Source organism: Vanessa tameamea, chromosome 21, assembly GCF_037043105.1.
Source record: "Vanessa tameamea isolate UH-Manoa-2023 chromosome 21, ilVanTame1 primary haplotype, whole genome shotgun sequence".
Classification (NCBI taxonomy): Eukaryota; Metazoa; Arthropoda; class Insecta; order Lepidoptera; family Nymphalidae; genus Vanessa; species Vanessa tameamea.
This window is the reverse complement of record NC_087329.1, coordinates 840,929-854,429: the sequence shown is the minus strand read 5'-3', so window position 1 is coordinate 854,429 and position 13,501 is coordinate 840,929. Positions and strand designations below refer to the sequence as shown.

General features: G+C 41.7%; 1 protein-coding gene across 2 annotated transcripts; it reads left to right on the top strand.

Moving 5' to 3' along the window:
* Positions 1 to 1,170: 1,170 nt before the first annotated feature.
* Positions 1,171 to 13,078, top strand: LOC113394837 (PAX-interacting protein 1). 2 transcript variants are annotated; one of them, XM_026632273.2, is made up of 16 exons: positions 1,171 to 1,376; positions 1,465 to 3,966; positions 4,105 to 4,272; positions 4,761 to 4,865; positions 5,595 to 5,673; positions 7,484 to 7,611; positions 8,314 to 8,401; positions 8,782 to 8,905; positions 9,492 to 9,588; positions 10,032 to 10,163; positions 10,478 to 10,624; positions 10,697 to 10,909; positions 10,980 to 11,132; positions 11,531 to 11,609; positions 11,755 to 11,980; positions 12,067 to 13,078. In XM_026632273.2, the coding sequence occupies exons 1-16, from the start codon at positions 1,281 to 1,283 to the stop codon at positions 12,629 to 12,631; spliced, it is 4,902 nt and encodes a 1,633-aa protein (XP_026488058.1). In that variant the 5' UTR covers positions 1,171 to 1,280; the 3' UTR covers positions 12,632 to 13,078. The 2 variants fall into 2 exon arrangements, with proteins under 2 accessions (XP_026488058.1, XP_026488057.1); XM_026632272.2 differs by having other exon boundaries at positions 4,096 to 4,272.
* Positions 13,079 to 13,501: the final 423 nt, after the last annotated feature.

The following is a 13,501-nucleotide window of genomic DNA, read 5'->3' as shown; positions in this document are numbered from 1 at the left end:
TTTTTCCAAGTTAAAAGACATTTACATTTATTTTTAACAATCCAGATGAAAAAGCAAATTTATTGTTGTCTGTCCCTCTTAAATATTTATACCGATCTTAATATCCATGTAGCAAGATCAATGTATCACTATTGAAATCAAAAAATATAAATTTAAATAATATTTTAGGACTTTACTATTACAGCCATTAATGGATAACGAAGAAGAGGTTAAGTTTTAAAAATCGCGCTCTTAAAGGTAGGAACAGTCATTACACGTTTAGTATGAACTATGACAACAATTTAAGCTGGATATTAATAAATATTGTTTATTTATTTATTTATTTATTTAATATGGAACTCCAACACAGGTACATATGTAATACAAAAAATACAAGTTTAGACAATAAAATATTAAATGTACCTCCAATTATAGGAGAACACAACATGCACTTATAAAGTATTGAACTCTAAAACAAAACTTAAGAAATAAAAATAAAAGAAAAAGAAAAAACTAAAACTAATAATTACAAAACAATGAAATAAAATAATTTATCGTAAACTATTTAATAAATCTAAACTAAACAAAATGTAAACTAAACAAAATGAAAATAAGTTCATAAACAAATTATAGAAACAAATTTACTTTGACTAATAATTTGCATAAAAGGCATAACATTTCTTTTTGAAAGTGCTAAAAGTGTCGAAACCCATGTCGATAGTTGGTATTGCGTTATATAAGCGTGTCATTCGGGCTAATGGTGAATTTTTCCCAAGATTGGTTCTATTCTTACTCATTTTGAACAATGGACATGGGTTCCGAGGTGGTCTTCGTGGCACGTTTATATTAAGTTTTTCGAGCAAATATTTACTGTCCACTTTGTTACATATAATTATATATTCTATAATCAAGGAACGACTTAAATCATAATAATAAAATATTAAATTAGCTCCTTATAAGATTGCAACAACACTATATAACAAAGTTGTCGGTAATATATTATTATAAAAAACCTCTAAAGATTATTTTTAGTATATTAAGCATATTAATATGAAAAGAATATTTTTTTATACATATAAAACTATAATTCTTTCCTTTTCATAACTTAATCCTATGAAAATAACCTTACAAAATTATCGATTAGGTTTCGCTGTATTTTAGATAAGACGATTTTTCTCCAATGGTAACATTTTTTCATGATGGACGTTCTTGCTTGAGTTTTTACTTTTCGGCGCTCGAACAAAAGTTTACTTACAATGTTTGTTTAAAATAAAGTTTTTATTATTTTGCTGAAATAGAAAATGGTAACGATTGTTGACGATTTAGATTCATTAACTTTGCAAGAGCCAGTTTTCAAGGATGTCAAGTACTACCTCTCTGGCGATGTCTCGGAAAGGGTTTGTTTTTGACATGTATACTTGTTTTTATTTTTATTTACGCTTCGAATTGTAGTATAACTGGTCCCTTGTTTTATTGTAATTGCAGATTATGCAGTTGCTTCAGTCAGGAGGAGCGGAAAACACTAAATATTTTTCTGATTATGTCACTCATTTAATTTGTGGTAACAATGCCTCTGATACGGACCTCGATGACGCCCAGGATATCTATCAGATACCCGCAGTGACTGAAAATTGGGTTCTTGCGTGTGCACGATTGAAGAAACTTGCCAATCCGAAGCCTTACTTTCCTAGCAAGAACAAGATATTCTCAAACGTCACGGCATGTGTGTCTAAAGTGACTCCCGCTGACGCGAAATTGTTATTCGCTATTATCACATATCATGGTGGAAAAGTGAAATTGAATCTCGATTCTCAGTGCACTCATTTAATTTGTGGTTTTGCTTTGGGCAAGAAGTACAGTGCAGCACTTACACTTTCGTCCAAAGTTAAGATTGTTACTCCTGATTGGGTACTAGAAAGTGTACGGGCAAGGATACAAGCAGTGACTGAGGTGTTTCATCCTAAACTACTAGTAGTACCACAGCCACCATCGAAGCCAATGGATCGAATCAGTGCCATTACAGGATTCGATTTTGAGGAAGGGATTGCAAAGAATGAGGTACCGACTCAAAACATGGCAGAAAATAAAGATGAAAGTACACAAGCGTTACTAGATAAACTTAAGCAAAGGATGCCTTGGAATCACCCACCATCGACTGCAAACTCATCTGGGACTATAACATCAAATGTAAACTCAATGGGCTACACAACGGCCATGTCCACATCCAACATTATTAACAAATCTATTCCTCAAGGAATTGTCACGCAGAATGTACAAATACAAGGAAGTCAAGCAAATACTCAATTCATTCAAAAAATGGCACAAAACTCTGTAGTGTCTCAGCCAGGAATGAATGTCCAAAGTCAGCAGGTAAATTTACAGCAACAGAGTTATAATCAAGCTCAACAGACTTCACAACAGCCTCATGGACTTTCAGCTATACAGATTCAACAACAAAAGTTGTTGCAACAACACCAATTACGGATGCAAATGTTGCAACATAAAATTGGCAATCAACAAAATCAACAAGGATTCACTCAATCGAATGTTTCGGCATCTCAAATTACTCAAAATATATCCAATCAGTTACAACAACATATTCAAAATCAAAATCAACAACATCATATACAACAAACTCAGAACATAAATCAAAATTCTAACAACTCAATGAGCTCTGCACAGCAACAAATTGAGAATATCAGTCAAATGTTAAGCCAAAGTGCTAATAATTTACAGCAAGCACAACTCAGTCAACAGAATATGGTCATGAAACCAGGTTTAACATTAAGCCAGCAGAGTGCTGTGCAAAATATTGCCCAGCAGCTAGCCCAGTCTACTCAAAATCTGCAACAGAGTCTGCAAAATGCGAAACTTAACCAAAATTTAGGTCAAGGACAGGTGTTAAATCAACAGCAGCTTATAAACTCTGGACAGCAAATGTCTGCACAGAATCAGGGTATAATTCAGCAGCAAACGGTTCAGTCGCTGACAAATCAGCAACAAAACATGAATATGGGTGTTGTTAATCAACAAGGGATGGTCACATCATCTCAAGCTCAAACGGGGCAGGGTGGTCAACTCAATCAACTTGTCAATAACACAAACCAACAAATTCAAAGTGTCCAGCAAAATATACAAAACCAGCAAGGGAACACAGTGCAAGGACCTTGGAGGCAACAGAACATTCAGATGATCCAAGGACAGCACCAAATAATCCGAAGTCCTCTAGTTCAATCTCGTAACCCTCAAAATCAAGTTATTTTGCAACAACAAATTATGCAAACACAACAACAAGCATTAATCAATAATCAACAGTCTCAACTCAGCCCTCAGCATACGATTCAACAATCTCCACAACAAATTCTTCAACAGTCAATCGGTAATCAAGGGCAGGCTATGAGCCAAACTCATCATCAGATTTTGGTGCAAAAGCAACAATTACTGAATGGATCTGGCCAGCAACAGATAGTCCAAGGCCCACAGCAGGTCTTAATTAATCAGCACACTGGACAACAACAGATTTTGGTCCACGGAAACCAGCAAGTTACTTTACAAGGTGGTCAACAATTAGTCTCACAAAGTCAAATCGTCCACCAAGGAGGCCAGATAGTGAATCAAGGGGGACAGCAAATAATCACCCAGGGTGGACAACAAGTTTTATCGCAAGGTGGTCAGCATGTGATCACTCAGCAAGGTCAGCAGCATCAAGTGGTTATTGCGCAGTCCTCTCAACAAATAGTGACACAGTCCGGCCAGCAGATAATCGGACAGACCGTAGGCCAGGCGCAGCAAGTGTTAACACAAGTGCCTCAGTCCCCGCAACCGGGGGGTGGCATTCAGCAGATAATCACCCACAGTGGCAATCAACAGATCGTATCACCAGGGGGCCAGCAAATAGTACAAGGCGGACAGAACGTCGCCTGGCAACAGCAGCAGTATTTGCAACAGAGACAACAGATCGGTCAACCCGGAGCCGTCGGACCGCGGGTAAGCATACTTGTAACCTAGTCAAATATTTCAATGAACTTACTGTTATAATCTATATATCTAATACATATACAATACTGACACCTAACCAAAACTCATTCTATATCTTTACTCTTCCTCAATGTCAAGGTTTTACAGGTGTCGTGGACGGCGGGCGGCGGCGGCCGGCAGCTCATCCACCTGGACGCGCAGACGCACGCGCAGCTGCAGCAGATGGACCCGCAGCAGCGCGCCATGTTCGTGGCGCAGCTGCAGAAGCGCAGGCAGCTGCACATACAGCGGACCGCGGCCTTGGCTCAGCAGCAGGTGAGCGCTATATATACATCATATATAAAACATATATAAAAAAAAGATTAAAATTCATAGTAATTAACTTGACTAATTAATCTGTGGAATGTTACTTTATGATTTTCTACATTAACTAAACATTAATAGCCTGTAAATTTCTCACTGCTGGGCTAAGGCCTTCTCTCCCTTTGACGAGAAGGTTTTTGGAGCAAATATTCCACCATGCTGCTCCAATGTGGGTTGGTGGACACATGTGGTAGAATTTCGTTGAAATTAGACACATGCAGGTTTCCTCACGACGTTTTCCTTCACCGCCGAGCACGAGATGAATTATAAACACAAATTGAGCACATAAAAATTTTAGTGGTGCTTGAACCCGCAATAATCGGTCAAGATGCACGCGTTCTAACCGCTGGGCCAACTCGGGTCTGATTTATAAATACAATGTTTCTAAAATACAGATTATGTAAAGAATTAGCTTATTAATTATTGTAATTATTTTATAGCAAACGGGAGTAGTGACTGGTTCCCCGGGTGCTCCCTCGCCCGCACCACAGAGCGTTACGTTCATAAGAAGCCAATTACCACCCGGACTATCTCAACAGCAACAGGTACACTTAAAAAAGATTTATAGAATGTTAATTTATTTTAAATTAATTGTCATATTTAATTTTCTTAGTATATACTAGCTGAGCGATGTGGCTTTACTTGTCCTTTTTTCCTTGAAGTAGGTCGGTGGACTGGCAATGGGCCACCTGATGGTAAGTGGTCAACACCGCCCATCTATCAGTGGTCAACCATCACATGTTGCTATGTCCCTTTGGTCTGAAGTTACTAAGCATTAAATTTATATAATTTTGGAAAAATGAAACAAATTTTATAAAAAAAGAATTAAATGTTACCTTGGAATATTGTCTGTGGTAATGTTTACATTTGTAATTTTACCTCTTTTGAGATAGACCTGATAAACAAACATACAGACATTACATACACTTGCAAAGTTTGAAATTTACATGACTATTAAAAGTAGGGCACCAACTTTTATGTACAAACAAACAAGTACTTCTTAAAAAAATAAATTATTTTTTCAAATCCATACTTAAATGTACATATTCAGTACACTAGCCCGTATTGTCCCGAGCATCCTAACTGTGTGCAATATTTCAGAACACTCGCTTTCGTGAAACTGATTTAAAATTCAATCGCAAGATTCAACCTACAAACAGAGAAAGTTATACAATATCTTGTATTAAAGTGCAACACACACGAAATTTATAAAACAATAAAACCTCCATACTAAGTACACATGTAAAATTATTTATCTTTATATAAATGATCAGGTGCAATGGCTGCAGCAGCAAGGCGCCAGGACGGCCACCATACCGGCAGCGCAACCGGCTCAGCCGCCACCGTCACCTGGTCAGTCATTCATTCGTTAATTCCTCTGCTTGCTCATATTAACTATTGCATTAGTTTATATTTAATATTCATTTTATTTCTCATGCTTATAATCATTAAATATCATGCAAATATTAAACAATTCATTTTTGATTCAATATCTTCTTTCACACTTTTTTCTTGCTAAAACTGTTTTATTAACAAGAAATTTTTATTATACTTTGCAGTAGTTTGACAATGATGGGTCGGTGCTCAGAATATTGTAATTATTAAATATTCTGGTTTCATTTGTAATGTTTATCGAGGGAGGGAGGGAGGTAGCTGTTGGCTCATTTATGAGGCGGCAACCTGCTACAGGCCTTATTAAATATTTTTTTAGTAGCAACCCGGAGGGTGGGTCTTGATATTGTTCCAAATCTATATATTTCACACAGTACACCCAGTACATTAGTATAAAAAGGAATACAAAGGTCAAATCAGATTACCTACCCGCGATAAGACACCCCAGATCAGCACTGTGGAATTTGGTGGCCTTTCCAATCCCATGCTTAGGATAGCATGTTTAGCCGTGGGTTCTGCACCTGAACTCTTACTGATGGGATTTTTAAAGCGAGGTAAACAAGAGTGCTGTTAATCATTTATCTATGGTGGTGCGACTTTATGATCCGAAGTCTTCCCAAAACATGAGCAGTACTCGATCGTCTCGCCGAGGATGATCAAGTCATGGACCATCGGTGACGTAGGTCAGGTCTTAATCATTTTTGGGAACGAAAGTTTACAACAGGACGCTTGTTATGTTTCAGAGGCTGTAAGTGAAACCGAATGTTTTAATAATAATAATATTCTCAAGTTACTCTTTGAAACACAAACTTGGAATTCTTTAACACCGTTGTAGCCAAAAATAAAAAAAAAAAAGAAAACAAAAAAGAACGTTTAGATTAAAAACGTTATTCGATATTTAAAAAGTGTGATGGAATATGATGAGAGGCACGTATTATATCTATATTGTTGTCTCGCTCGCACTTACTCATAGATGTATTTCTAGGTGTGTGAAAGAACATTCAAGCAAATGTGTGGAAGAATGCGTCGGGTTAGAAGTTTTGGTATTCAAATAATGGTTCATACATAGTGATGGCCGACTGCCGATCGGAAATTCTAATATCAAACGATACCTCATGTTCTAATACGCCGATGAATATATTGTAGTTTATCGAGGGACGTCGTTAAATCCATTGCGATCTTGTTAAATATTGTTATACAAAATATTTCATATTCAAGCGAAGCTCTCAAACCGTTTTGTGTAAATGTGATTTAATATTTAATTTATTAATAAAAACTTCAATGTTGAAAGTGCATTTCTTGTAGTTAGTTTGTCATTATTTGTATATCGATAGTTGATGTCAAAGTTTGAATTCTGATGGATTCACCCGAATCAGAATGTAAGTAACTACTTTTAAAATTAATACTTTTAAATGATTGACATAATATATAAACCGATGAAGGATTATATGACAGGTTTAACATAATAATTTTGATTAATATGTTTAGTAATTTTAATAACTTTGAATGACATTCTCCTTGTATGTATTTGCTAGTATTGGCTGATAAGATTAATTTCAACGATAAAATTTGAATTTCGAACGTTTCGAGGACTCTTTGGCTTTTAAAAAAATAGTTTTTGAGCTATGGGATAAGCTTGTTTCTTAAACCTACGTCAGCATCCAATCTGTCGGTCGGAAACGAACTCGTGACTTTCGACACCGCTGAGCGATCTGTGTTCTGTCGATGCGTGTATGTGAACGTGGAGTGAAGGGAGTGTCGGTGTGTGCAGCGGGCGCGGGGGCGGGCGCGGTGGAGTCGTCCCTGCAGCAGCTGCAGCGCCAGCAGCAGTACCAGCGCTTGCAGCAGCTGCAGGCGCAGCGGGACCACGCCGCGCACCACCACGCCGCCGCCAAGCAGGTGACTCGCTCGCTGGGCGTTGGCACGTGTCGCTGGTCTCATCGCTGGTCGTCCAGTATAACAAAAAAAAAATGTCGCTTTATGACTCTGGCAAATTTAAAAATCGCATTAAAATGTCTGTTATATATTTTAATTCGATTTTTAAATATATATGAAATAGTTACGGCATCGCGACACGCTTCGTAATTTGACTTTTAAATTCAGTAATCTAAATTCCTGCTATCGTAATTTAAAACTAAAACTACTTATATATTTGGTCAGAATTCATATTGGTTAAGTTTTAATCGTAACAATTAGAACTAAGATTACTTCTGGAGCAAAGAAAGCAAGGAGACTTTCGTCACGTTGTTGTAGTCTCCCTTAGCGAGCGTTCACACTGACGTAGTCAGCCGACGTTGAGCTGGCTCACTTTTGGCTGAATTGTGAAGGTATACTCTATTCCAATCATTAGAGAAGAAAAGCCAAATAATATTTTAAAGCAAACTGCTGAGACTTCATTGGTCGAGAGTTACGTAAGCTGAGCGGCTGACTGTCGAGTGGCTACTGATTGGCTGTCAGGGACTACGGACAGTGTTGTATTGTGTTCTCCGGCGCGAACGGATAGCTTAATGTCTATTGGACAGCAGTAAACGTAACTCTCACGGACAGCAGTGTGAAAAGAATTTAGTAGGTGTAATGTTTTAACCGTATTCTCTCATGAAGGTCGCTCCTGTCACACAGCATGCAGTAACCCCCTTGCAAGAACAACAAGTGGACGCGCTGTTGACACCGACCACGCCTGAACAGCAAGGTAAAGGCTCATCCTCTATTTTCACCCTCGCACGCAGTACAATGGGTAGACAATTCGATCTCACTTTACTGCACTGATAACTTGCGAACTCGCAGCTCTATTTGGGGTTCGAACCTAGGACGCCGAGCGGCAGTCGGACATGTTATCCAATAAACTAGAATTCACACATTTTTTTTTAAATTATATTTTGTAACTAATTAAGAAATCTCTAAAAATTAGAAATTATTACGTGATCATGTCACGACTTCTGCACATCAAAATGATCGTATCATTACGACCTAAAGATAACGTCATACGTGACGTACACCGTGACGTCACACAGTTGCTTAAACATATTGCACGCGAGAGCAGCGTGGCCCTAACCGATCCCGTGTGCGCAGGCGGCGCGGGCGCGCTGCTCGTGAACCCGAAGACCAAGACGGCGCTCGCCAACATGCTGTCCATCCGCCTGCAGGGCTCCGCGCCGCCGCCCGAGCACGAGCCCTCGGCCGCCGGCACGCTGCGGTGAGTAGCCAACGTTGCCAGTGCCATGATGAGTGGGTAGTACCTACCCAGCCGGGCGCACGGTACCGCATTATCGGATGATTTAACCGTTAATTTTTGTTATCACATTATAGTTTTAATGTGCGATCCTTCTATTTGAAAATTTGCTTGCGACATAAATTCGAAAACTACTGGGCTTCATCTTTAGTAATATTATTAATGCGAAAATAACTCTATGTTTGTCTGTCTGTCGCTCTTTCACGGCCAAACTGCTGAACCGAATTTGATTAGATTTGGTAGCTATAGGACAGGCAAGGTAGGCAATATAAAAAAGGTATGAAAACATTTTTTATAACTCACACCTGGCGATCATTGACGCTCCATCGTGACTAGCTTGCCTTGGTCTCATAAAGCTTGACAAAGTTTACTGCAGGTGAAACCTTTTCGGGTGTGGTGGTTCACCGTCACTATGCTTAAAAGTAATGCTTGAGGTACTCAATTGATGGATAACGTTAAAAAAAAAACCCATAATCAGTCTTTTAAACCAGTTCTGTTCAAGAGGGATGGGTATTGTACTATATGTTAATTTCATGCGTCTGTCCCGCAGGCTAATGACGGCCGCACATGCGGCAGGTGGGGCGGTGAGGGCCCCCGCACGTCTGCTGTTGGGCCCCGCCCACCATCCACACCAGGGGCCTACGCCGGTAAGATTATCCCATATTCACCTGTCGTAGACAACGCGATAATGCTAACTCAAAATAGGGAATAACTATTTTTAATTGTCGTAGGAGTGATTCACTATTGTCCCCAGTTATACTAAAGTCTCGGCCAATGGGAGCGTAGTTTTATTGCATAATAATTTGTCGACCTGACCGATTTGAGACGACGGCCAAACTCAAGTTTACTCTCTATTTATATCCCTGACTTTTCTAATCCGATGAGACGGCAAATCCCACACCGGGAGGAGTTCAGGCGCAGGACCAACGGCTCGGCGTGCTCTCCGAGGCACGGGAGCGTACACACGTCCCACTTCCAGACTCAGGGCTTGAGAATTTTCGATTGAGAAACCCAATAAGTCTTTACGGCCCGACCCGGGTCGCACCTCGGAACCTGCGACCTCGTATACACAGCCGCCCCGTGTCCGCAGAGCGCGGCGGGCGGCAGCAAGGTGTACGCGGGCGCCGTGCGCGCCGCGCCCCCCCGCGCGCAGTTCTACGGCCACAACCCCAACCTCAAGCTGCCGCCGGACCTCTTCCTGCTGGGCTGCGTCTTCCACATCGTGAGCCTGCTCGTTTCTACGCCTAGTATTACTTTTCTTTGTTTGTGAACCCGTACGGGAAACAAAACATTTTGGGATTCCATGGCTGGTGGTCCACTTGCCTATCAAATATTATGCAAGAAGTATGTAGTGATAATACGTTCACATGTATTTTATAAAGCTACATAGACTAATGGAAATTTAATAAAAATAAAATTGTATAAAATTAATTAATGGTAAAAAATTTAGTAGATTGGTGTCGTTTGTATTCGATCACTTTTGATGATGAAACTATTCGTTTCCGCACGCATCGAGTAACAAACGGTCGCCGCCAGGTGGAGTACCAGCAGTCTGCGGGCGCGGACCGCGTGGCGCGGTGGGCCGAGGCGCTGGCGCGGCGGGGGGGCGAGGTCGAGGGGGGGTACTGCGCGCGCGTCACGCACGTGCTGTGCGAGACGCAGCGGCACGGCGTCGTCATGCAGGTACGGCACCGGCCGGCCGGGCCTCGGACCGCAGGAGCCCGCGTGGAGTACATCCGATCCCTCTCGCGGCAGGCGCTGCGGGACGCCAAGCGCTGCGTGACGGCGTACTGGGTGGCCGACACGCTGGAGCGGCGCTGCGTGGCGCCGCCGTGGCACGCGCTGCACCTGCCGGCGCTGCACGCGCGCGCCGAGCGGCCCGCCGCGCACCACCGCGCCGCGCTGGCGGGCTGGCGCCGCGACGAGCGCCGCCGCCTCGCCTGCTGCCTGCGCCAGGTGGGCGCCAAGGTGCGCCGCGCCCCGCGCCCCCCCCGGACTTCGCCTCGAGCCGTTCACTCAGCCGCCCCTTCGTTTGCAGCTCACGCCGTACATGAGCCGGGACAACACGGTGTTGATATGCAAGCGCGCCGAGGGCAACAAGTACCGCCGCGCGCGCGACTGGGGCATCCCCGTCGTCAGCGCCGCCTGGCTCACCGACCTGCTGCTCGGGAACATGACCGCCCTCGCTCAGGTGCGGCGACGACGACGACAGTCGTCGCTAGTTACTTGTACATTCGCGATTCATTATATCAATAAAATGACACGCTAAAAACAATCACTACAACATCGATGATTTTTTAAGTTTTAATTTACGAATGAATTCGCGTTCCGTGTTAGTCACTTTCGCCAGTAGTGTACGTTATGTACGTACCGCTGCCAAGTTTAAATGTAATCCAGGGAATTTATTGTAAGAGCAGAAAATTTCACAGTATTTAAGTATGTTAAATATTCGCATGCTAGTAACTCCAGGACCGTAGAAGTCGCCAAATTAATCTTTTAGAGTATTTTATCAAAATGTTCGACTGTCCCTATATCTATATTATGATTATTAATATCTGTATTTTAATCACTATTTTACTCTAATTTCAGATCGAAAATGCTAAATATCAGCAATTTAATCTGGCCAGTCCCTTCCGCATGGACTACAGCTTGGTTTCACATCTGATGAGTGAGTCGAAAGCCCCTCGGGCATAGCTTAAAATTATCAACATCGTAAATTAGATGCTCACCGTCTAAACTGATATTGTGATATAAAAGTTTCGAACGAACCCCAACTTCTTGAGCGTTTCTAAATAGTAACGTCCGACCCTCAGACGCGTGGAAGATGCCCATCAACATCACGCAGGAGTCGCACGAGCGCGCCAAGCGCAGCGCGGCGGCGGCCAGCGGGCGGCGCGCCAAGCGGCCGCGCCTGGAGCCCGCGCCGCCGCCGCCGCCCGCGCTGCCGGCGCACGCGCCGCCGCCGCTGCACCTCGCGCCGCGCGTGCTGTTCTCCGCGCTGCCGCCCGCCGACCTCGCGCGCCTCGCGGCCGTCGTCCGGTGAGGCGCCGCCTCCCCGCCCTCGCTCGACTGTGACGCGTTAAAAGTTTCCTCCTCGTGTATATAATTAATTTTATCTTTTGCAGACAACTCGGCGGTCTAGTCGTGACGTCAGCGTCGGAGGCGACCCATCTCGTGATGGAGAAGCTCGTTCGGACGTGCAAGCTGGTGAGCTGCCTCATCACTGTGAAGCACTTGCTCGCCCCGGAGTGGGTGCTGGAGAGCCAGCGCCTGAACAAGTTCGCCGACGAGGCCGAGCACGGCTTGCGAGACGAGGCGTTCAACGAGACGTTCAACTGCGACATCGACGAAGTATTACTATGCGGCGAACAGAGGAAAAAGTTATTCGAGGGTATGACGTTCTTCTTGACGCCCTGCGTTAAGCCTTCCAAAGCGGGATTGACTGAAATGATAGAGTTGTGTGGTGGAAAAGTCGAGAAGAACCGTAGATCGTATGTCTCCATTCAGGAGATGCATAATCAGAAGCCGTACAGTTATTTAGTGCTGACAGTGCCCAATGATTTGCATTTAGTTTACTATCTTCTGCAATCGGAGAAGACGTTGAATGTGGTGTGCAGCACGGAAGTCGTTCTGTCCGCGATCATGCGACAGAAGTTAGAAATAGAACAGTTTCTCGTCAAAATAGACTAAATGTTCATTCGTAACATTTATTCGATGTTTTCATGTTTCGGTATCAAAGATAAATCTCTCAGTAAATATGTAATTGAATATTATATGAAATACAAAGTCTGGTGTGTAGTTTGAATGTCGTGTAATATATTTTACCAGTATCTGTGGCAATAGATGCGTTAGCGTGTAATTATTATAAATATTTGATGCATTTCTAAAATATAGTAGGAATTTATTGTGCCTTACATTTATTTCTTTTATTTGGAATCTCTAGATTTCTTTCATAATAAATGAATATTTATTACATTCATAAATGTTTCTTGTATAATTATTGAATAGGATAAGGACAAAGATATATTTTTATGTAAAACAAATTCGAATTTTTATATTATTCTATAGACAAAATGAAGTAGAACCTAAGACTGGTTTTAACCTATTGTAAAATGTAATAAATGAATTTATATTAAACATTTGTTGTTTTTATTATAGAAATCTTATTTTTCAATATTAGCAATTATTGATATATTAAAAAAAGTCTTAATAAAATAAACTTAACAGCTGTCTATACTGTTAGTCGTTTTGCGCACAAGACTTTCGTGTTAGGGCAAGCGTCACTCACTCATACATGCATGATGACAACAATCTAACGAGGTGACATGCCTTATTTATCTGTGTACAACACTAAATTGTTCTGTTCGAAAGGTGGACATAACGCTACTACGTTCTCTTAGCTTTCACGAGTGTATCAAATGTTATAAAAATAACTACTTGACGTTTAATACTAAAGCAATATCCTAACTTCTCAAAAGCATCTCCGACATATTATAAAATATACGAGCTAGTACCTAACCACTACAAGGCTGGTAACTAAATATGGTATAAAATACTTCG

Excerpts from the sequence above, each read along its gene's own strand:
- LOC113394837 (XM_026632272.2), top strand. The coding sequence starts at position 1,281 with ATGGTAACGATTGTTGACGATTTAGATTCATTAACTTTGCAAGAGCCA. Across the intron at positions 1,377-1,464 it reads CTGGCGATGTCTCGGAAAGG|ATTATGCAGTTGCTTCAGTC; the intron begins GTTTGTTTTTGA and ends TTGTAATTGCAG. Across the intron at positions 8,402-8,781 it reads GACCACGCCTGAACAGCAAG|GCGGCGCGGGCGCGCTGCTC; the intron begins GTAAAGGCTCAT and ends CCGTGTGCGCAG.